General features: G+C 39.8%; 1 protein-coding gene across 1 annotated transcript in view; it reads right to left on the reverse strand.

Moving 5' to 3' along the window:
• Positions 1–24,858, reverse strand: part of ITGA2 (integrin subunit alpha 2) — a 118,989-nt gene that overhangs the window by 50,267 nt on the left and 43,864 nt on the right. Inside the window, exons 3-7 of the mRNA XM_053590783.1 lie at positions 11,207–11,316; positions 8,380–8,471; positions 5,226–5,340; positions 4,934–5,061; positions 3,261–3,409 (exon numbers count right to left, since the gene is read on the reverse strand). Of these exons, the coding sequence (XP_053446758.1) occupies positions 3,261–3,409; positions 4,934–5,061; positions 5,226–5,340; positions 8,380–8,471; positions 11,207–11,316 (594 nt within the window). The remainder of the gene's footprint in view (positions 1–3,260; positions 3,410–4,933; positions 5,062–5,225; positions 5,341–8,379; positions 8,472–11,206; positions 11,317–24,858) is intronic.

Below are 24,858 nucleotides of genomic sequence, written 5' to 3' on the forward strand. Positions count from 1 at the left end.
TTGTTTTTTCAATGGCTGCATCATATTTCACTTTTGGAGGCACCGTAGTTTATTTAACTAGTTCGTCATTATTGGGCATTTACCCTGTTTTGTGTTTTATTTTGATAGATAATGTCAAATTCAATGTATTTAAAACTGAACATATTATTTTATTTCCTGAAATCATTTTTGTATTCTATACTATAGAATGGTAGACAATGTTCCCCATTTTTCATTCAGTTAAATTTGAATTACAGAATTCACATCAAATCTGTTTTGAGTAACATATATTCTTAGTTATATTCTTATATTATTCTTAATTATATTCTTATAATTATAAGGCATTTGAGGATAGAACTGTGCCTTATTTAGTTTTAACTACCTGCAGTGATTTATTGAGGGCAGGTGAAATAAGGTGAATGGAAATATGGCAATATTTACCGAAATAGTGTCAGATTCTATTCAATGATTTTGTTTTTTGTTTTTTTTTTTTAGAGACAAGGTCTTGCTTTGTCATCCAGGCTAGAGTTCAATGGCATCATAATAGCACACTGCAGCCTCCAACTCTTAGGTTGAAGGGATCCTCCTGCCTCAGCCTCCCAAGTAGCTGACACTACAGGTGCTTGCTGCCACACCCTGCTAATTTTTACTTTTTTAATTTTTTTTGTAGAGACAGGTGTCTCTCTATATTGCCCAAGCTGGTCTTAAACTCCTGGCCACAAGCAACTTTCTCACAAAATACTGGGATTACGGGTATGAGCCACTGTGCCTGCTTGGTCTACTCAACATTTTAAAGAAAGAGATGAAAGGGGAGAAAAGAAATAGAGGTAATTACATTCTGGGAGGTGTGAGTAAAAAGTTGAATGGTTCTCCTAGCACCAGGAAGACTAAATCCTTTTAGCTTGGAAAATCATGGTGAGAGGGAGACAGCCAATGGCACAGGGGAACACACCAGAGTTCTAAAAGATGATGAAAGCTAGAAGGTTCCACCTCCATGGATCCTGGCCGTTAGCTGGGAGAAGAAAGCTTGTCAGGCCCCAGGCTCCTTCCAGGGAAAACTCCACACCCGCACTTCCTGCTGAAAGTGGGGGCTCTCAGCAGCTTCTAACTCCAGGAAGGCCTTTTTCTATCTCTATTTCTCCTCTGTCGTCCAGTTTGCTGGACCAGGGAGGACACTTCATTACTGACTGGCCAGCAGCTTATGAGGCGGCCTGGCCCAAAAGAACATCTTAATAGGGACAGGAAAGATTAACCAAACCACTCATATTTTCTCTTGGGAAGAAATGCTTTTGAGACATGTGGAGGTAGTCACTAGATCATAGAAACAGCAACTAAAATACACATGCAATAAAAAAGAAGGGACAGATATAGGGGAAAGGCAGAAATAGAAAGGACAGGATGTGGTGACTGACCAGATGTGTGATGTAACGAGGGGAACGAATAAAGAAAACCATTAAGTGTTTAGTCTGAACGACTGGGGAAGCAGGCAGGAGGATGAATCAAAACGGCCAAATCATGAAGAGTGGCAGGTCACAGGGTGAGGCCAGTTGAGGGCATAGTGAATTTGGTCTGTGAGCCAACACTCCCAACAAGGAAAGGCAGCATTGGCCGGATGCCTGTGAGAGTTGTGAAAGAGCGTTCAGGGCTAATAACCTAGCGATGGGGTAACATGTGGAGCTGCTGCTGACGCCGTGAGAACGGATACAATTCCTAGAAGAGAAGGGTAATAAAAAAGGAAGGGCTCTGTTCAGTGAAGGAAAGGTAGAAAAAGGAGCCAGTGAAGAGGCAAAAGTTGTTGACAAGAAGTTGGCAAGGATTCCAAAAGTTTGTGTTGTCATGGCAACTGGGTCGGGACTAGCAGCGGGTGCTCATCCCGACATTCCGAGGAGCCGAGGAGAGTGTGGCTTGCACCAGGACCATTGGAGCCGGGGGCTAAACGGGCCATGGTCACTGAGTGACGGAGCAACAGTTTTCAAGGTGTGGAGACCCTTTCCAAGAATTATGGTGGTGGAAAGAAGGAAGTCACAAGATTAAAAAGGCAGAAAGTAGGTTTGAGGGAAAGCAAGCTTATCGTTCTCATTTTTCTGTTTGTTTGTTTTAGCAGGCCCCGGGCTGGGTTTGAACCCACCCACCTGGAGCATGTGGCCGGCTTCCTACCACGGAGCTACGGGCACTACATTGTTCTCATTTATTTTTCAACAACAGGAGAGTGTTTAGCATTTTTGTAAAGGTATCTGGTCAAGATAGAGGTGAAGATGAAGGTCAGTGGAGCTAAAGAAAGAGAGAAACTGAGATAAGAATGAGAAGAGTGCTATGTATTTGTAAAATTCACACTTCTTACAGATCACCGAGCTCGGTTCACATTCACGTTTAAGATTCTATTGGCCTTTGTTAATTTGCATGAAGTGCTCCTTGAACTTAATTTATCAGCAGCCCTGATAAGTATTAACAAATAATGACTGATGTCTCCATTTCCTATTGTTTTAACCTACGGTCTTCTCATTTTGTATAATCATATAAAAATCATGTAAAATCATGCAATGCAATATATGCTCTAGGGAGCATGTAAGGGCTTCAGGGCATGCACAAAAACCCAAGATAAAAAATTAAAAAAAAACAAACAAACCACAAAACAGAGGACCACACTGCTCCCCCTCCATGTGCATATATATGAATAAACCCTCTCATTTTGAGAACAAGGAGAAAAAGCTCTCTAAATTCTGATTGTCTGGTGTGAAATTTCAAGAATTGCAAGTTATACATATAAACCAAGAGAAGACTGTGAAAACTACGTGAAAGTTTCAGTTCTCTTATAAATAATAAAAGATTTAATAAAAACTTCTTTTTAAAAAAGAACAAAAATATCAGAAATTTTAAAAAGAAAAGAAATTAAAAAAAACATATCCCATCCTGACCAAATCTGCTTTTTCCATGATTTGTAAAATCATATAAAAATCATGTAATCTATGATCACAGAGTATATAAAATGATATATAATCAGGTAGTATGTAAATTCATATAAAAATCATGTACTCTATGATCATGTAGTGTATAAAATCATGTCGTATAGAAAAACATTAGAATCAGAGATTTTTGACTTTCTTTTCCAACTGCCTTCTCAAAGTGCTCAAGTCATAGAAGACTTAGGCTTTTTTTCCTTATTACTTCTGATTTAAGTGTGAGCACCAGGTATATGTTTTTCTTTGTCATTTCCTTCCTTTTCCATACTTATTTGCACTTTTGTGTTATCAAAATATTTGCCTACTAGCACCAAAACTTACCTTGCGAATTGAATTGCTTTGAATGTGTTTGTGAGGTCCCCACCATATTGGGATGTCTGGGATGTTGCTATAACCATTTCAGCTTTGGTCGCAAAAGTGTTCAAGTTAAATACCACTCTTGGATTATTGGCATACTGAATTAACCCCACCTTTAAAAGAGCAAAAGTCTATTAATGGACTGTCATAAAGTTATAAATAATTTCTACTTAACCAATATGATAAAAATTAAAAGTGCATTTAGGCATGGGCTGGTAGCTGAAGGGAATCACTTCCAACTCTGTTATTGATAGTTATTATTCAATTTAGGGAACCATTTATTCTCCTTTAGAGGTGAAAAGTAGTAATAACTGCCAAACAAGCTGATGTGCTACAGCTTATGATTTGGTTCTCAAGAGTAATAATTGTAGATTTTTAAGCACATGTCTATAATATTTTACTAAGGATGAATATTAGAACTAGGTTTTTAATAAAAATATTAAAATTAACATTTTAATAGAACATTCAAACATTCTAAATACCAATAGATAGATGCTTATAAACAAATGTAAGCACTTCTAGTTGAGGATCTCATCATTTAAGGGTAACTGTGTAATAAAGAATCAGAGTTGACTGTAAGAAAAACCAACGTGCTCCTAATCAATGGAGTATGTTTGGGTGGGTGTAATGTGCTGGATTTTCCGGGTCACAGGCTTCGGCATCTCTGGCAGAAAGTTGCTATCTGTGTGTGTGTGGAGGGGGGTGGGGTGGGCAGGGAGTTTCTGCCTGTCAGAGGAAGTGCAATTAGAGAGAATCTTATTTGAGATACCTGAGAGAAGAATTTCTGAACAAGATGCTTGGAGACATTCCTTAATCCTAGAGATCAAGAAAGTCACATTCTTCTGTTAATGTCCTTGTCCTCAAGCCACTGAAATCATCCTCTAAGACTAGGAGACAGGCTTTCCAGAACAGGAATTGCCAATAATACATCAGTAGTTAAGAGGCTCCAGTAAAGAAGATGTTCCCAGCTCTATCCAGGTTAAAACAAAAGTTGTAACATCTCCATCTTTTTTATGGCTAAATAGTATTCTATAGTGTACATATACCACAGTTAACAAAAAAAAGAGGCTCTCTGAAGACGAGGTCAGTATGAAAGGAGTGTGGAAGGAATAAGACTGGATTTCAGAGTTCACTCTGCTATTTTTTGCTAGGAGGGCTAAACTCTGGGAAGATGGTGAAAAACACAATATTCCTGAACCCTCTTCTTTAGGGTAGAATGTAAGACTTGAGAGGAAAGAAAAGTAAGTCTGAGGATTTCAAAGTCTAATACCAGTAAAGAGTAAACAAAAGAAATTAATTGTTAGTTCAAATGAACATGAAGAAAAAAATACATATTGAATTTGTAGTTTTGTCCCACTAACCCATGAAATGGGTAACTAAAAAAGAATTAAAATGCTATATCTCATACCCTCAATTCCCATATCAGAAACAGAATTCCAAGGTCAAAATACCAGTGTAGGGCAAAGTCTGAGGTAGAATAACCCAACGTAGTACATATTTCATTCAACACTCACAATTACCATTAGATGCACTTATAACAAGAGTTTAGCAAATGCAAAAATTAAGACTGTAAGTCTAACCATGTTTTTTCAGGAAAAAAAGCTATGGGTTAGTTTATGTACTTTTGACATCCATACCTGTGTCTTTGTGGGGCCTATGTCCAGGCCTTGTACAAATTTTTCCAAAAAATTCTTTACTGCTTCCCAGGGATAAATACTGTTTGACTCATCACATACAACCACAACATCTATGAGGGAGGGGCAGGCTACACAGGAAAAGATGAAATAAGCAGATATCCATTGGTAAGTCAAACTTTACACCCACATAAAAATGAGACTTAGGGAGGGGTTGGGTGGCACTTGTTGATAAATTCTGCTCCTCCCCTTAACTGTAAGGCAATGCTCTCCCATCTCTTCATTCCCAACTTACTCTGAACTGCAGGTGAAAAGCTGGCCAAGAGCTGAAAGTCAGGACTGATGTCTGAACACACACCCGTTGTGTAATACTGATTTCCACACTGCTGTGCCCACAGGGGACCACACGTCTTCAAAGAAATGAGAAAACCATAAATGGAAACCCTCTACCTCTCCACTGTGGAACTCAAAAATGCTAACTAACCCTCCACCTCTCCACCGTGGAACTCAGATATCATTTCTGTTCTTTCCCAAGAGAGTAGTAATTGTCAACTCTTGAAACTAACAAGTCAAAAATGCCTTTGAGTCAGAGTCCACTGGGGCAGGCAGGAGTGATGGAGAAGGTGGCAGATGCTCGCTGCCTAACCGAGGCCTCCAGGTGAGGAAACCCGGGCATGTCACCAGCAGGTGTCAGTGAAGACCCACCCACCAAGCTACAGAAAAGGGGTAAATGGTGCTTTTTTTGCAGAGAATGCCCAGGAAGAGAAATGAATCCAAAGTTCCCTTTTGTCTCTCAGTCATCTGGGCCCCATCTGTCAAATGTGAAGGATCGTACCTCCTATCTTTTAAGATTGCTGTGAAGATTAACTGGGTCTGTAGATACAAAACACTTACAGCAGTGCCAAGTAAATAGCAAGTGCTGTATAATTGTTAGCCAGCATCATTTTTGTGGTTATTATTAAATATCACGTCCCTCCAGTTCCTTCCATTCATACTACTGAGAAGAAATCGTAAACCCCGTGGCCTCATGGGTGGAGCGGTAGCTCGTGAAGTGTCTGGGGTCAGGTGTGACCCCTGGTGAATGAAGAAGCAGTGCCTGTGTACAGGTCCCCACGGCTCCTGCCCACCCTCACGTGTGAAACAGGCTCTGTTTTGCCAGATTCCCCAATTTTTAAAGAAACTCAGGAAGGGACAAATTTTGTGTGAAAATTCATAGTTCAAAAAATACCTCTATATGCTAAGCAAACATCAATGAGGTTTATTGACTGTCGATGTTTAATTGTACTATAATGTATTTCTTTATTTTGAGGGTGTCAAAACCTCCCAGTTCCACTTCCTGGCTGGCACTTGTGTCCTTACCCACATCATACGTACTGATTACAGCAGTTTTTAATATCTCCATTAAAGTGATCCCCATTTCCCCCTTTTCAGGAGTCCCTGAGTGTGCCACGAGCTACTGATCAAATTATTATTAAATCACATGGGGACAATTAGAGGAAATAATACTAAAATTGCCAGATGAGAAAGGAAACAAGTGGAAATGAGAAACTTAGTCAAGATCCTAAAAAATACCTACAAATTTAACCTTATGGAAATCTGTGGATCAACCATTATAATTGAACAGCTGTGTGGTCTTGCTAGAAGCAGTTAGAAAAATAAAATGGACTTTGTTTGACCCACTTTAATTGTTAATAGCTCAAAGGAGAGGCAACTGGGGTCAAATTTCATGCCTCATGAACAAGGCATAGTTTTCCACTTATAAAACTAGTTCATTTTGCCAATTAGGAGAAAAATCATTATTAATGCTTTTGATTAGTTTACCAAATAGCAGATTATCAGTCGTTGATTCCTGTACCCCCATTCCTAAGGTTTTTTTTTGTCACCTTGAAAAAGAACTCATAAAAAAAGAAAAATGACTCCTGAAATATTCAAAAAAAGATTTTTTTTTTGTTTTAAAAGCAATGGAAAAGAGCATTCAGAAGTTGAAATTAGGATATGCCAACAGTGAATGCCAGAACTACATTCCTGCTTAAAGCCCAGAATTTAAGAAGGTTCAAAAAAATGTGATGATTGTCAGTCTTTTCCACCTAATTCTTGAATATCTTCTGATTTTGACCTTTTAGATATATAAAGGAAACTTTGACTTTTTTCTTTCCTCCTCTCCTCTCTCTCTGCTTGCTCCATTGACTATTAAATTAATCCCTGAAATTCTCCTACAATTCTATTTTCCTTTATCTGTATAGAGAGATAAAATTTGAGGCATAATTTATAATTCACAAATCTTAGTATGTTCTTCTTTCTGATTTATTCAACTTTACGAAACAAACAAACAGAAAAAGATGAAGGCCATCCTATCACAAAGGCTTCAGAATATTATAAACCATGGCCACCCTTTGCAGTACTCACTTACGCACTGATATAACACATATTCTAAGCAATATCTAATTTACTTAGTGGCAGCAAAGTCACTGAATACTAATATCTATTAGTTAAAATTACATTGTTCAGAATTGATTACGTTTTAGAATAATCCAGTTATTAAATAGGATTTTAAGTTAGCATATCAATGAGCTAGATATAACTAATGTGAAGTTAAGGTAGGCTTTCTAAGACAATTTTAATAGGGCTTACAACCAGGATATACCTATATGAGCCAGTAGAAATTTTGATAAGATTGAATTTTTGTTTGCCTTTAAATTTTTTTTGGTATGCAATGTCTTTCGATTTTTATTTAGTCCGATCTTTTCAATAATTACTTATGTGGTTACTTCTGTTAGTTCTAAGCTTAGAAATTCTTCCTCATTTTATAAAATTTCCATTTTCCTGTTTTTTTATCTCAACTCTTTAATTCACTTGAAAGTGTACTTGGAAATGTAAATTATTAACCAATTAATTGCCCCCAGGCCACTCTTTAAATGGGGCATTCTATTTCACCGATTTGTGATGTCTTTCCTTACTATTTTAGAAACTAAACGGGAGTAAACAGTGGCATGAAATAAAATAAGAGACTGTGCCTTGCCTGAAATAATACCAGATTACTCAACAGTTACAGGAAATGATTAAAAACAAAACTCTTTTTAGCTTTGGAACTTACTTTCTAAATTAGCAGTACCTATCTTGAATGTTCCTACAGGAAGTAGAAATGAGATCTGAGATTCTGCCGTTATCAACAAATACTCAGCATCCTCTCCAAGGGCAAAGAATCAGTGTTCCTTTAGTCCCCTTTTTCCAAAACAATCTGTGGCAATGATTGTGCAGAATCTCCTAAAATGTCCAACAGATTATTTTGCTTCATTGGATATCCATTGGATATAAATTGCATAATTTATCAAAATGCAAGCTCTGAGCATTTAAACCTCAAAAGATCCAAAATGATGGGAGGTCTGGTGAGAAGACACTGGCTACATACTTCCATGAGAGGAATGACGATTGGAAAAGTCAACACTCACGAGAAATCCTCCAGTTCCCACGTTCCTTGTGAGCGTCAAGCCAAGGCTCATGTTGGTTTTCATCTCAGTAACATTCGGAATGCTTGTGGAAGCTTTCAAAAGGAAAAAAGATTTTAAAAAGTGATTAAATCTGCGGCATTTACTAAAAGTTGTTAAAGAAGAACAAACAGGTACACTCTTGTTTTTACGTAGCATTGAATTTAGTTTCACATATACAGGTGCTCGGGGTGGATGGTGCACAGCAGGGAGATGAGACGCCCTCCGTGATCTGGCAGCTCATCTTCACGTGAGAGGTCACGGAGCGTGAGACATTACAGGGTGGGCTCGGGGGGAAGGGGAGTCTGGGGGGACCATGACCTAGAGATATTTAAATGTACATTTTTTTCACAATGTTCTGGCCAAACAAAATATATCTAAGACACCATTTGTTCTCCTGCATCCTCTGCTCTTCCCAAAGTTATGTTCGCTCCATGTCTCCCAGATCAGTAAAAATATCCTTAAAATGTTATTAAAGAATGCTTAAGGTATTATCTGACCTAAAGCAATAGTGGGTGAATTTTAAAGGAAACCAGGAGAATAGCCATGTAAAATAAGTAAATCTCTCCATCTCCTCTCCCCCATTGAACTAGCACGTCAGTTATTGTAGCCATTCTGGAGTTATTAAACATGGCAATGCTCCTCCGTATCACTATTCACTCATGTTTTCTAGTGTCTGCTGAACCATCACTGCCACTTTCATTGATTCTTTGTAGGATTCCTTCCTTCATTTCCTATGTGACTGTTGTAAAATTCCACTCTTCTTCTCAAGCCTCCCACTTCAGCCTAGGTTCCATGGCTCTCAGTAAACAACTCATCTACTGCACAGAACACAAACCACACTCAGGCTAATCTTAACCTTCTCTCTTTCTCGCTCTCTTTTTGTAGAGACAAGGTCTCAATATGTTGCTTGGGCTGGTCTCAACCTCCTGGCCACAAGTGATCCTCCTGCCTCAGCCTCCCAAAGTGCGGGGATTATAGAGATATAAGCCATGGCACCTGGCCTTTCATCAATAAGCAAAGATCATTATTAGAACTCCTACTTTTTCTCTTTCCTTTATGTGTTAGAGAAGAAAGCATTCTTTCTAAGAGTCATTTTCCCAGGTTCCAATGACACTAATTCCGTCAACTGTATCCGTGACTAATAGTGACTCCCTTATTAACATTGTCTCCTGCCATGCTGCCTGCAAATAGGATCATCTCCTTTTCACCAGAAAATCTTCCCCTGATCTTTCCATCTCATAGGCCTGGTTTCCTGGCTCTTATTCACTGCTCAATTTCCAGAAATGGACCCCTTGTGCTTTCCCTCTACTCGCACGGTTCTACATTCTTTGTTATGTGCTGTCTCTAATACGACTAGATTTATACTCTAGATGAGCAAGTTTCATAAAATATAACCTGCTAGAATGCAGAAAGAAAATAATAGAACTTCTGTGTGTATGGTGTTATTCTTCTAAGTTTATTTTTATGTGAATGTGTTAATAGGAAGATGATATGCAAGCATACACGCTGTATATAACTTTAAAAAATAATAAACGTATATACATTTGGGACAAGTGTTCAAAAGTTAAGGGTGATATGATTAGGGTTTATTTTATTTTATTTTTTTAGTATACTGGATAACCAGTATATTTTATTTATTTTTTTGTTGTTTGGGATTCTTGGAGGGTACCAAGAATTAGGTTACACTGATTGCATTTGTTAGGTAAAGTCTTTCTTATAATTGTGTCCCAGGATTGGGGGTTATAAAATAAAACTTTTGAACTATGTAATAAAACTCTGGCACGTATGTTACAGTGTATACTTTTGTTAACATATGTATATATATTTTTATACACACATGCACACACATACAGTGAGTGTTCAAATTGTTTGGAGATGGCTGATCTAAGTCACTCACAACTTCCTTAAATAAGCCAAAGAAACTTACTCCGTCCTCATCCCCTTTAACCTCTCCACCGATGTTCCTTCCATTTCATGGGGAATGTGTTTATTGACCCCTGTCTATGCCAGAAATTATTTTAGACATTAGTGATGCACTGACGTGTAAGAAAAAGTCCAGCCCTTGTTTCCAAGTCTTCAACACTATTTTTGAAACTCTTCTTTCTCTTGATTCTCATGACGTTGTGTTTTCCTAACCCATGACTCCCTGAGTCCTCAGTGCTCCTGCTTCTGGCTGGTGCAGGTGCTGGTGTGATGATGACGAAACTCAATGACATTCACTCGGTTCAGGAAATACTGCATGGAGGTATCACTCGCGCATAATTGTTTGTATTATAATAGAAGTCATCTGGGAGGTAGATAATGAAAACAGCAAATAATTCCAAACTCAGCACCTCCAAACTCAGCCCTGGTTGCTGATATCTCCATATTCATAGCTGGCTTTGAGAAGAGAAAGAAATAAGGATTGCCTCCCATCTCTGCGTGTAATCAGGGAAACAGTCCTCAGTCGGGAGGGAAACCAGTCCATGATCTGAGGGCAGGCGGGTCAGGAGGCAGCACGTTTCTCATGCATCTTGTTAAGTCAGATCTCCAGATTGTTTTGGAAATTTGGATATAACTGGGGCTCCTACAGCTAAAGGTATAAACAAAAATACACTCTATTTCTTAAAAAAAAAGAAAAAAGAACAATGATTGTTTTAGGTTTTGCCAGTTGGCTATACAAGAGCTGCCATCCCTATAGTATGAAAAATAGTATTAACTATGGCCAGATTTGTTCCACACACCCCTCATATAACAAATGAGATTTGGCTATTTGTTAAAAAAAAATCACTTACTAATTTAGACTTACTTTGCAAGTTCAGTTTTTCACACGTAGCAGTGGACTGGTCAACAGGACATTTATACACATCTCCCATTCGATTCCTGGGAAAGCCACTCCAAGGTGAGCCAACCAATAGCCTAGAAATAAGATATTTTTAAATCAGACATAAACCGTTGGGTATAGTTTCTTAAAGATAAAACTGGCTGCAAACAGTGAAACACAGTCAATTTCGATTTTTACAGTGAACAGTTCATATTTGCTCAGCTGTGATTTGACCTGCTTCCTCTCCTCTTAGCTGATCGTGATCCTTGCCCAACATCGGCAATCCCACCGCCCTGCCTGGGAGGTCCCTCTGAAGCAGCACTGTCCAATGGAAATATAACACAAGCCACCAGTGTAAACCACATATGTAATTCTGGGTTTACTAGGAGCCACCCACATTAATAAAATAGAAAATCAAGAGGAGGAATACTTTTAATAATATATTTTATTTAACTCAGTATATGCAAACTACCATGCAATCAATATAAAATAATGAATGAGCTAGTTGGCATGCTTTTTTCTCTACTAAGTCTTTGAAATCCTGTGTATACTTTATACTTAGAGCATGAGTCCCTAAAGTTCATGAAAGACGATTTTTCCATGGAATGGGAGTGGGGTGGAGGAGTGTGGTTTTGATGTGAATCTGCAAGCAATTGATTTATTATCATCTCTGTGCAGTCAAAGCTCTCTGCTAATGATAATAAGTATTGGCAACCACTCCCTAGCACTAGCCTCACTGCCTTTGAACCACCTAAGATCATCGGGCATGAGATTCTCATAAGGAACGTGCACAATCTAGATGCCTCCCACAGACAGTTTTCAGTAGGGTTCATACTCCTAAGAGAACTTAATGCCCATAATTGACAGGAGATGGAAGGGGTGATGCCAGTCATGGGGAGCTGCTGTAAATGCAAATAAAGCTTCCCTCTCACCACTCACCTCCTGCTGTGTGACCCAGTTCCTAATGGTCTGGGATTTGGGGTCCACAGACTTAGCACACATCTCGCTATGAAAAGTAACATTTCAAGTGCTGAACAGGCACAGCTGGCCAGTGGGTATTTATTGGTCAGCACAGCTCTACAGAATGGAACAATATTAAAACTAAGAGCCACAACCAACATTTGTTGAGCGCCGTAACCATTTACGTATTTCAACTCATTTAAAGAGCAGATGTGTTGTCTAAGTGGCTTTACGTCTGTTGTCTTTATAAGGGGATATTTAACAAAAATACTGAATAAATATGGGGTGCCTTCACGGGTAACAATGTCTACATATCTAGAATACAGGAAGAGACTGGTGCTCACATCCTTCCCTTGGTTAGTTTCACTTCCTACAGAACTTCTCCAACTAGCGACCATGGTCTTCCCGCAGAAGCCCTCATCTGACGTTTCTGATCACAGACGATTGCACAGGACCCCATGGAACAGTTTTATTTTTAGAAACTGCAGCAGGTTACTTACTGGGTAGCCTTCAATTAATAAGGAACCAAATTGTCTTCAATATTTTTTTCTTGTCAGAGTTGGGAAGGATTAGATTATCTATTTGTGAAACTTAAATTCTTCTATGAGCCCTCTGTATAGATATTTTATCATCATCATTTAAACAGTGCGTGCCCCGTACTAAGTGCTGTAGTAGGTATAGACTAAGGGCAGACTCTTATTTACTAAATCTAGTAAAATTCTTCAAAATACGTGACAAGTAAAATAAAAATACAAATGAACTGGAAGATATGATTTAGTTTACTTGCAGAGAATCAAACATGGAAATTGTTAAAGGATGCAAAATGGGAATTGAAAGACGAAGGTTTTAGCCAGCATTGTTAGCAGATGGGAGAGCATGAACAATTATGAAAAGGCAAAAACATGGAATATTTGGAAAGACAATTTACAGTTCAGTAATAAGATTCCCCCTTGATGGGTAGATGTGGTAGCTCACGCCTGTAATCCTAGCACTCTGGGAGGCCAAGGTGAGGAGGATCCCTTGACTTGAAGAGTTTCAGACCAGCCTAAGCAGGAGAGAGAACCTCAACTATACTAAAAACAAAAATTAGCCGGCTGTTGTAGCCTGTCTTCCCAGCTACTCAGGAGGCTGAGGCAAGAGGATCCTTTGAGCCCAGAAGTTTGAGATTGCTGTGAGTTAGGATGAAGCCATGGCACTTTAGCCTGGGCAACAGAGTACAATTCTGTCTCAAAAAGAATTTAAAAAAAGATTTCCTCTTGTTGATTTTATGAAATTATTCTCAAACTAATATAGATCATTAAAGAACACTTTAATTCAGTTAACTTTGATTAAAGTTTGAGTTTAAAGATTTTTATCTTCTTATGAGCAATAATGTAGCATAATTTACATGTTAAAATATCAGCTATAGTCAGGATTATAATAATACCAGGCGTATGGGTTAAAGCTTTTGACATCGATCCATGAATGGATTAATAAATTGTGGTATATGTACACCATGGAATATTATGCAGCCTTAAAGAAAGATGGAGACTTTACCTCTTTCATGTTTACATGGATGGAGCTGGAACATATTCTTCTTAGTAAAGTGTCTCAAGAATGGAAGAAAAAGTACCCAATGTACTCACCCTTATTATGAAACTAATGTAGGACCTTCACATGAAAGCTATAACCCAGTTACAACCTAAGAATAGGGAGAAGGGGGAAAGGGAGGGGAGGGAGGGGGGAGGTACGTGGAGGGAGGGGGATTAATGGGATTACACCTGCGGTGCATCTTACAAGGGTATATGTGAATCTTAGTAAATGTGGAATGTAAAGGTCTTAGCAAAATAACTAAGAAAATGCCAGGAAAGCTATGTTAACTAGTGTGATGAAAATGTGTCAAACGGTCTATGAACCAAGTGTATGGTGCCCCATGATCATACTAATGTACACAGCTATGATTTAATAAAAAAATAAATAAATAAATAAAAATTAGAAAAAAAATTAAAAAAAAAACAAAAAAAAAGATATCCAAATTTTGGATGTTAGCATCCAATATTTGCCTTTGTGGTGAGAGGGAATCAGGGCCAGAATTCAGAATGCATGCTTGAGTATATCTGATCTTCTTCGAATTCATGATAGCTCAGAAGAAATTAGCAACCTTATAAAGACGCTGTACTTGAAAAACTGTAAAGACGGCTTCATTTTCTCCATGATACCTTACTCTTCTTTTCATAATGGAACTATGCAGGATTGCATCTGATTTTTGTGTTCTGGACACATCTTAAAGTATAAAAGAGAAATAATCTAGTTTTAGCTTTCTTCTCCAATCTTGTCTCTTTTCATATGCTTTCCTAAAATTCTGTATTTCAATCACATTGAACTGTGCTCGTCCTCCAAATCAGAGTCGTTCTTACTTCCAAATCTTCACATAAACTGTTCTGTGCCAAGCCAAGTATTACTCATTAGTTGGGTCTCCTGTGTGATACCACTTCCTCCTGGAAGCTCCCCCACCCCCAACCACAGCTCCTCCAAATCTGGGCGAGGTGCCTTTCTTGAGTACTTCCAGAGTCTCTGACTTTTCCCTCACCCACTTTTTTGTGTTTGTTTAATCACATTGGCCTGTAGCTGCCTGCATACTGAGTAAATCTTCCTCTAGAGAGGAAAGGTACACTAGGGCTAGGAATTCCATGCCCAGAGAGCACTGGATATTTACTTGTTGCACAAATGAGTGAAAAACAAGATGAACAAACAAACAAATGGAAGATTCTCTATTATTATTTAAAAGGACTTTCTTGGTTGAGGGAAACCAGAAAATTCTAAATTCTGTTCTTATGGAGGAACATTTTGGGGGGGAGTCTAAGTAAAAAGAAAAAGAAAAAGAAGATGAAAAACATCAACCAAGTTGAGAGGGAAGTATTATATTGTCAGTGTTCTGTCATCTGTTGCTGATTCAGTGTGTGTGTGTGTGTGTGTGTGTGTGTGTGTGTGTGTATGGGGAGGGAGGTTCAGAGAAGGGCTTACTGCCGAGTATGTGTAGAGAACAAGTTATGAAGCACCTTGCAGCAAGAAACCATCACAGGAAGTAGGGCTCTGCCCCTTGGCATGCTGGGAATTCCTACTAATTGCCACAAATCTTACCACATCTGGTACTGTAAGACTCTCTAAACATGGCCTAATTTAATCTACAAAAATCTGAGATTATTTTACCTCCATTTTATAGATGGAACCACAAAAATAGAGAGTGATGAGCAACTTATTCATTCTCACATGGCCAGTGAAAGCCAAGTGCAACAGATTCTGAAGCCCACATTCTTAACTCCTAGGCTTTTCTCCTTCCTAGCTGCTTCAAGGCCTGCCATAGGGCCCAGGCTGGGAAAACAATCTGAACAGATGAACTGGGTTTTAGAACTAGCATGGAGTAGAAACCAGACACTGAGGATCAGGCCACAGTTACTATGAAGGGGTAGGCGGCTGTGTGACCTTTGAGGGGTGCAGACTGGACATCAGCTATGGCCATCCTGTGAGAGAAAATCCACACTGTGGGGTCTGGATGGTAGTGTCTGCAATGGCAGATATGACCTGGGCATGCCCAAATGATGCCAAATGTGATGGTAGTGGGGTGTCTTCTAGTAGGCATATCTCCTTCCATCCTCGTCATAGCCCAAGAGAGACACAAAGAGAGGCAAAAGATAAGTGTTTCTGATCCAAAATGTCACCATTTTGTTCTTTAGCACCTCCAGCGGTAGAACTGTACCAGTAGCTTAGGTTTTCTCCTTGAGAAGTGCAAAAGACGTTTGCTATTTCCTACTGACTAAGCATTCCTGGGACACTCTCCCCTCACTTCCTTCTGCCTCATCTGAGAATTCAGGATTTGATAACTTTATCACTATGACTGTGAGAACTGTAGCCTCCCCAAGTTAATCGGACAGAAGGCAGAGAAAGGCAAGCATCCGCATAGTAGCATTCAACTTAACAAGGAGGGCGTGAAGACACTTGAAATTCTGAAGGAATACGCACGGGTGAATCTCTCACATCCTCATGCTATCTAGAATGCACAATACAAGATAACAGGAAACAGTGGAAAACCAGACCATTTTGGTGACTGTTGAAGAACAAGGATTTCCTCATCATTTATGACGCATTCTTACACATTGTGAACCACATTAGTAAGCAGCCGATGGGTGAAGGTTCCAAAAAACCTTGGCCTACCTCCTTTATTGGCAAAATTATCCCCTGAGGTCTGGGTGAAATCCTGGTTCCTGACAACTCACTCTCATAAGGAAAGCCTATGACATTACCAGTCATACCGCTACAAGGGAGTTGTGACATTCTTAAGTTAATCAAACAGGAAGACGAGGGAGGCTGGCATGTTTATCTGTAAAATTTTATGTAATCAGCTGTAGCAGGACGTGACACAGTGGGAAGAGAATGGTACCAAGGCGGGGAAAGGATATGTTGGTGGGTACACCTTGTTGAGGTAGGGCAAAGCCACTCGGAGGCAATGGATTTAATTTCATCTCAACCAGACAAAAAGGCTGCATGCACAGTCGTGTGTATAGATTCTCAGAACAGAACAAAATCCCAAGATATAAACTTCTCTTTCCCAACAGTGAAACTGGGAATTCTTCCAAGATGACTTTAAATAACACTTACCGTTCAATTATCTCATGGGAAAATAGTGATTATGTAGACTTTCAAAACATAGCCAATTTGCCCACCTGCAGCGGAATTCAAAATACTTTGTTTAGTTAGTAAACAGTATTTATGGTGGTGTAGGTCAGGTAGTTTGAAACCCACAATCCAGGGGCTGTTATAAATATCTTCCTTTGGTCTGTGAGTCTATAAACTCTCCAAACACTCCTTCAGTGTGACGGATTTTACTAGGGATTTCAGACAGAGGCTTACTTAAAACAGTAAGTAAAATAGTAAGCAAAACACTCTGTTTTATTCCATTCAACACACTCATTGCGCTTCAAGAGGCTGACATATGACCTTGATGGTGTGTCTTGCATTGTGCAGTAGACAACCTGTGAGTCTGTACATGGTGGCCAGACCTACTATGTGCCAGACTTGATTCTAGGCCCCGAGGATAGAATAGCAAATAAACAAGTCAAAAATTTCTGGCCTCCTGGAGTTACATTCTAGAAAGAGAATATAGACATAAAAGTAATAAGTAAAGTAAAATGTATGGTGGTAGTGAGCAGTGTTCCGGGAGAAGAATAAGCAAGCTGGAGTCAGGAGGATGAGATGGAGAATGTTACAATTTTTATTTGAATTTGTTTGAATAAGGGCTCCACGGGGAAGGTCTCACTGAGAAGATGACATTTAAGGTCAGAAATGAATGAGAGGAAGGCATGAGCTGTAAGATTCTGGTGGAACAGTAGTTCAGGCTGGGGAACAGAAAGTGCAAAAGCCCAGTGTCTGGAACAGAATGTGTGTGTGTGTGGGGGGGGGGAGTGGTGGAAGATGAGGTCAGACTGGTAATGAGGCCACATCATGTACAGACTTGTATGTTATTAGAAGGCCTCAGCTTTCCCTCTGCGTGAAATGGGAAAGCCATTGGAGGGCTTTGAATAGAGTAGTGATGTCACTGGGCATATTTCAAAATAACATTGAAGGCCAATTTATTGAGAATAACTGTATTAGAACAAAGGTGAGACAGGTAAACACTTGGAAGGTGATTGTAATCCATACAGGCAAGAGATGACGGTGTGTTCACACAAGGCTGGTGGAAATGAAGGTGATGAGAAGTGCTTTTATTTTAGAGATATTGTGAAGGCTGGGCCAGTAGAATTTCTTGAGGGTTGGTCTTTGAATGAATTAATAAGTGAATAAATAAAAGTCGAGAATGATTCCAAAGTCTTAGGTGAAGAAACTAAAAGGAACAAGTCACCATCATAAGATAAAGAGGATGCTGTGATTGAAACCACCCTTTACAAAAATGTATAAAGGGCTACAGGTGGGAACTGTGGTAGCAAAAGACATATATACCTATATGTAAATAAATAAATATTTATGTGTATATATGAAAACGTGTGTATATACACATATACACAGAGGGTACCAAAAAAATGTATCCACCTTTTAAGAAAGGAAAGAACTGTAAGATAAATAAATATAAGTCATGTTGAGCACCTCTTGTAGTTGCAGAAGTTAAATGTGACTTGAATATTACAAATTTAATGGAGTATTTTCCTTTCTTAAAATGTGGATACATTTTTTGGCACCGTGTGTGTGTATGTGTGTGTGTGCCTAGGTGTGTATAACCAGCCACCGTTCCCTAGCTTGCTTTCCTATATTTGGTTACTACTTGGGAGTCATATAATTGATGGTTGTAAAGATTCTTAGCTTCCTTCATTGCTCCTCTAGTTACCATCACCCTTGTGAAACCTAAGTTTAGTTTTTGAGATATCTTCCACGCCCTGCATTCTGGTGGAATGGAACCCAGACCAGAAGCTTACACCAAGGAACTGAGTCAACTGGTATTGTGACTCCCACTCAGAAACCAACTCAGCAAAAAGGACAATTTCTACAACCCTATAGTTCTGCTCTGAACCCAGCCAATTTTCTGAACCAATTGCCTAGCCCTGTATCAGCCAAACTACCTTTAAAAATTCCTGGGGAGATAGTTCTGAGAATCTCCTCCAATCTCCTTGCATGGTGCCCGTGATAGTAAACTCTTTTTCTCCTGTAAACCCTGCTATCTCAGTGCATTGGCTTCCTCTTGAGCAGTGGGGCAAAGAACCTGGTTGAGTCGTAACATCAGTAGAGAGAGATTTTGAGATAAGGGAGCTCAGGAGTTCAGTGTAAGGTATTTTAAGTTTGAGGTGTCCATTGGACATCCAAGGTGATATTTTACTTAGGACTAGAAGCCTACTATATATAATACATGAATGTGAAAATGTTCAAAGCCTGTAGTCTATAAACAAAAATACTGTTCCTTATGTTGCTTGTTCCAGGCCATTGACAACACAAAGTTGATGAGTTCCAAGTGGTTACCGGGTTCCTGCTGGTAAACGTAAAATGAGTTTATGAAGGAAAGAATTGACCCGTGAAGGCTGTGACCTGGGAGGGAGGAGGACAGGGAAAGAAAGTTCACATTTTTTAGATGTTAGTTGGGAAATATTGCTATTATAAATTTAATAGTTGAGCTCTCTGGCATATGTAAAGGCAATTTTAGTATGTAAGCCTCATTATGCTGCCTGAGATGTCTTAAGCTGCTACCTTGTCTCTTCCAACAGTGGGGTGGCTAAACCCTCAAGTTTTGTGATGGAGAGTCCACCAACCTCATTATTTCTAAAACATCTGAATCCCCCTGTTCTGCCTTATAAAATCCTTGGGAATTAGCTTTGGCACTGGAAGCAAATGACTCAGTAAAAGCTGATTCTGTGCCTTCAACTTATCCAATGTGTAGTTTTCTTGAAGGCAAAATCAAAAGCTGAAATATGTACATTAAGGCCTTGTGAGGATATAAATTCCCATTCTTGGGCCTACATCAAGAACACAGTGGGAAATGATGTGAAGTGCACCACATTTCATAAATCAAAGCCTGTGAGCTCGGCCCTTTCAAATAGGTGCATTGCCCGACAGTTGTTTCGCCAGATGGCTGTTTCCGTCAATGATAACATTTGGAATACCAACATTGTAAACTGCTTTGCGTTTATAAAGCACTTTGTGTGTGCATAATCTCATTTGATCCTTTACATACTCCATGAGGCGACGTGTTATAACTGTTTCTGTTTCCATATAAAGAAACTGACTCTGAGTCAGCAACAAAGCCTCAATCTTCACCTGTGACCTTTCGTTCAAAATCCTCCATTCTTTCTGCCATCTACCATGTTAAGTTCACTAAGAACTCTTCTGGAGAAGACACACTCTGTTCTCCCACCAATATGGGCCATAAACACATTAAAAAGTAGGTGCCACCAGTGCCACTTAGCACTCCCCAGGTCCCTCTTGACGGAGTTAGATAGATGGCAATGTCTCGGTCAGCCAGATGCTAGGAATGTGTGCATGCAAGTTCCCTTCTTGTAAATGAACTCTGTACCAGAACCAGAAGTGCAGACGTTATCACAGAAGGAAGATGAAGACTATAAAACTAGCTAGTGAGGCACAGAGGATTTTCACAGATCAGTGAAGTGCTCCAGGCATTCTGGGGCAGAAGCTTTATCCCATGTGCATGTCACAAACAATGGCTGTGTGTGTGTGTTCATGCGTTTGTAAGTCACACTCTAACTTGTGTCCAGAGTGGGCGAGGGGAGGAGCAAGTTAGAGCAGAGGATATTTAAAATGTGCTTTCTAGCATAGATTTTTATGTATGGTAAATAGCACAAATGATGGAAAAAAATAGCTATACATACTATTTAACTGAATGAAAAGAAATTATCAAGTATCATTTGACAAATGTAGGTAAACTGACAATAGAGTGGTCTATGGGGTGGGTGTTCTAGAAGGTCCTTGGTTTCCTGTTTATCCTGCACCCACTGCAAGCTAAGGGGAAGTCACTGTTGATAGGAGACATGCCACTTTGCACACCTTCCCTACTAGCCTTGAGTAATTAATTACACAGCAAGGGCATAAAAAGATTAACAATGCATTTTTTTAAACTTCAAAGTGGAAGAATATATTACAGTTGGGGTTCTAACATCTTTACAGAATCAAACATTGGACTAAGTTTGAGTTAGTAAAAATAACTACAATCAGATAAAAGAAGATTAGCAATATATATGTCACGAATTTAAAATACAAGCAAAGCCTAGGAACAAACCAAGTAAGCACGTTAAATGCCAGGACAATCTAATCATAAGAGAATTTTTATCTTTGAAAAGAGACATAAAGGATTATACTTGGGAAGATGTAAAGGCCATAATGAAAGGCAAAGACCTGGCTATTTGGGAAATGGGATCAGTGTAGCATTCTTGGCCCAGGAGAAGAGGAATGGCTGGGGCTGATCCAGTATGCCTGGAAGCTCATCTGTGACAGTGAGACGTGGCTGAAGGGCAAGAGGTGGGGGGAGGGGCGAGTGCCTAGCTAGAAAACCCTTATTTCTTTTCTTTTCAAAGGGGTAATATGAGTACCTCACACATGCACAGCAGTTTAGTTTTTTGTTGTTGTTTTTTCTTTGCATTTTTTTGGCTGGGGCTGGGTTTGAACCCGCCACCTCCAGCATATGGGCCGGTGCCCTACTCCTTTGAGCCACAGGCGCTGCCCTCAGCAGTTTGGTTTTTTAAGCGCTTTGCTTTGATTCTCATAGAGGGTGCTCATAGCATTCTGTTTTAGTAGGGATGACACTGTTTGCACTCCAGAGAAGTTGTGTGACTTTCCCAAAGTCACCCAGCAGCTTATGGGGAAGACAAGGGTGGAAAATGCTTGTGCCCTGGTTCCTGACTTGTATGAGAAATCCCTGTCCATGAGAGGATGAAAAGACAGATGAGAACTGCCGTCCTTGCCCAGGCAACACTTGGCGGTAAAGCCAACAGGAGAATGACAGCGTAAATAAATTCTGTAACCGTGCTTTTAATTCAAAACTTTCCAAGTTCATTTTACTTTATAAAGTTTACATTAAAATAAAATGTAGATATTATTTATAAATGCCAATTACATCCTGCCACTCCCCTCCATGGATATTTATAAACCTACGTACAGTTGGGAACATCTTATCTCCATTTTGCATTTACTACCCTATCTTTATTACCTATTAAGTCTTTAAATCTTAGGTAAATTATTTAGCTTTCCTAAGTCTCAGCTCCCTCATTTGTAAATGGGGTGATAATTTAACAAAGCTCCTAGAGTCATTATGATAATTATGTGTTTGGCAAAGAAAGAGAACTCAGTAAGTACCAGGTATTACCAACTACCATGTGACATACTCTTTGATGTCTGCTTTAGGATTGAACTTTGTTATTTAAAATTATTTTATAGAAACATCTGTGGAGGCCAATCTGATATTTATAACACACTTAAATCTTTTCTTTTTTGAGATACAGTCTCCCTCTGTTGCCCTGGGTAGAATGCAATGGTGTCATTATAGATCACAGCAACCTCAAACTCCTGGGCTCAAGTGATCCACCTGCCTCAGCCTCCTGAGTAACTGGGACTATAGGCACCCACCACAACGCCTGCCTAATTTTTCTATTTTTAGTAGAGATGGGGTCTTCTTCTAGTTCAGGATGATCTCGAACTCCAGAACTCAAGTGATCCTCCTGCCTCAGTCTCCCAGAGTGCTAGGATGACAGGCACGAGCCACAGTGTGCTCAGCTACACTTAGAACTTTATTCAAATCCTCCTCAGTTAAAAAGTTAAAACTATAAGATCATATATAAATAGATTTATTTATTTATTTTTTTTGGCTATGGCACATGTTCATTCTATTTTTCCTCTCTTCTTAAGGAGAAAGAATGCCCGAGTCCTCCCTAGAAAAAGAAAATACATTTCTGTAACCGGAAACCCCCTCATTCCTTGTCACACAGATATTGCAGTTTTCTATGGTTTTTGAGTCAGAGAATGAGCTCAGCTTGTTCTTGGGACAGGCCTTCAAACTAGACAAACAGAAACAGAGTACATTGCCCCAAGCTCCAGGAAATGATTTTAAACATATCTCAATTCTTTGTAGATTGTTTGTGATAAGGATTGCATCATCTGTATTCGAACATCCTGTGTGTGAAATGCGGAGTCTGAGGAGGGATGGCCCTCCGCCTACACGGAGGGGAGAACAGACCACAGCGTTACTGACAGCCAGAGGGCTGTCCCGGTGCTCTGCTTGGGAGGTCATCTTGCTTTTAAAATTATCCAGCTTGTTTAAGCCTGTACAAAAGTCCCAAGAATTAGCAAAGCCATTATCACCACTGTTTCCAGAGTAGAAGTCCCTGGTGTAATAAAAGTATAATAAGTAAAACCAGTGAAAGAGTTAAGATAACTTTGTTAAAACTGATAGATCCCAATGTAAAATATGCCTGCACAGTCTTAAGGACACGGCACACAGGGAAGTGCCGAAACTGTCTGTTAAAAATAATGAAGTGTGATTTAAGAAAACTCAGACTAGAGCCTTAGGAAAGAAGGAAGGGCTGTGAGGTAGAGTTAGGGTTCAAATGGAGTGTAAAAACAGTCAAGGTAAGCAGAGGAAAAAGGAGCCAAAATAGCAGTTTCAGAACCATCAGTAAGAGAATAAAGAAAATAAGGGGTGTCTGTGTGTGAGTGTGCAGGCACATGTGTACTATACGTATGAAGCCAAGGAGGAAAGACTCGCAGTTTAAGGAATTCATATTCATAACACTTTCTGTGCCCAAAGCTAACTTGATTAGTATCAGAAGGAAAGTTAAAGTTTAAACAGTCTTCCTCACATCTGCTTCTTCCATAATGTCTGTGCGATTGTCATAAATTAGAAGTGGAGAAGGGCATAGTGCCAACTGTCAAAACAAATAGGCAGTTTTGGATTCCAAGTTTCATATGAATTTCCTTGAGCCTGAGACTGGTGAAGGCTGCTGTCCTAACTGTGGCCCCCTCCGGCAGTGCAATGGAATAACCCACTCACCTAGATCCTGGCCGCACCCTGCCCTCTGTGGCAAGGCACCTTGGAAGGACTAGGCTAATGACAGAGGACATGAGGGCAGCTTGTGCCTCTAGGGTGCCAGGCCTTAGAAAGAGCAAATGAGTTCTTAATTTTAAGTTGCAGCTATGACATGGAAAGAATGCAGACACCATTAACTATGAGAAGTTGGCACTTAGTTAGGTCTCCCGTGTTATTCTTGGTTGCCTACTCTGCATATAAATCTTCCGCATTGACTCTGCTCCACACTCCTTAAAGTTGATGCCCATGTTTTGCACACAGCACTTCACATAGTGTCCAGCCTGTGGTGGACTGGAAGGGCATGCCCATGGCCTGGCCTCTTCTGCTTATTCACTTCAGAAATACAGGTCAGTGAAAGGACCAGCCAGGCTTGCCTGGCGAGCTGTGTTCTCTTTCCTTCCTGCTTTTCCCCTCCACATGGCTCAGCCCCTTAGGTCAGACAGGGGCTCTCCCTTCTCTTCCTCTGTGCGGGGGGTGCTCATACCAGCAGGCAGTGAGATACAAGCTGGGGGGAAGGAAGGCCTTGAGCTGAAACTTAATGCTGAAAGCTCTCTACTGGGGTTCAAAGCATTAGCCCGCCTATAACGGAGTGGCGTCTTATTTCCCAAGAGCCACTGTCCTGTGTTTATACATCTTTCAGGAATGTCATGGGAAGGCCAAGAGAGGATTTGGAAATGTCTGATGTCATCAGTGTAACCTGGCTTATTGTACCCTCAATGAATCCCCAACAATAAAAAAAAAAAAAAAAAAAAAAAAAACAAAAAGAAATGTCTGATGTCCCCAGTCTTGATATCACCCAAAAAGCACCAGAACTTCACCATAAATTGCCAATAGACTTGTCTTTTAACAGGTTCTTGGATGTTTACAGGGAATTCCAGAGAGAGGAAGAGGGTATGCCTGCCTCTCTCCTTCCCAGGCCTCTGCCTGACAGTTCCTGTCAACTCTGTCTATTCCTCTAATTCAGCTTCCAACCTGCAGTGTGCCAGTGGTTGAGTTCCCTTAAATCCTTGATAGTCTTATCATCTTTCATGACATCTATTACTGATGGTGGCTCTTTCTCTTAGATTTACTCTGCCCCAGGAAAGCTGTTACTTAAAAACTATAATCTTGAACTCAGTGTGAGGTTATC

Source organism: Nycticebus coucang, chromosome 1, assembly GCF_027406575.1.
Source record: "Nycticebus coucang isolate mNycCou1 chromosome 1, mNycCou1.pri, whole genome shotgun sequence".
NCBI lineage: Eukaryota > Metazoa > Chordata > Mammalia > Primates > Lorisidae > Nycticebus > Nycticebus coucang.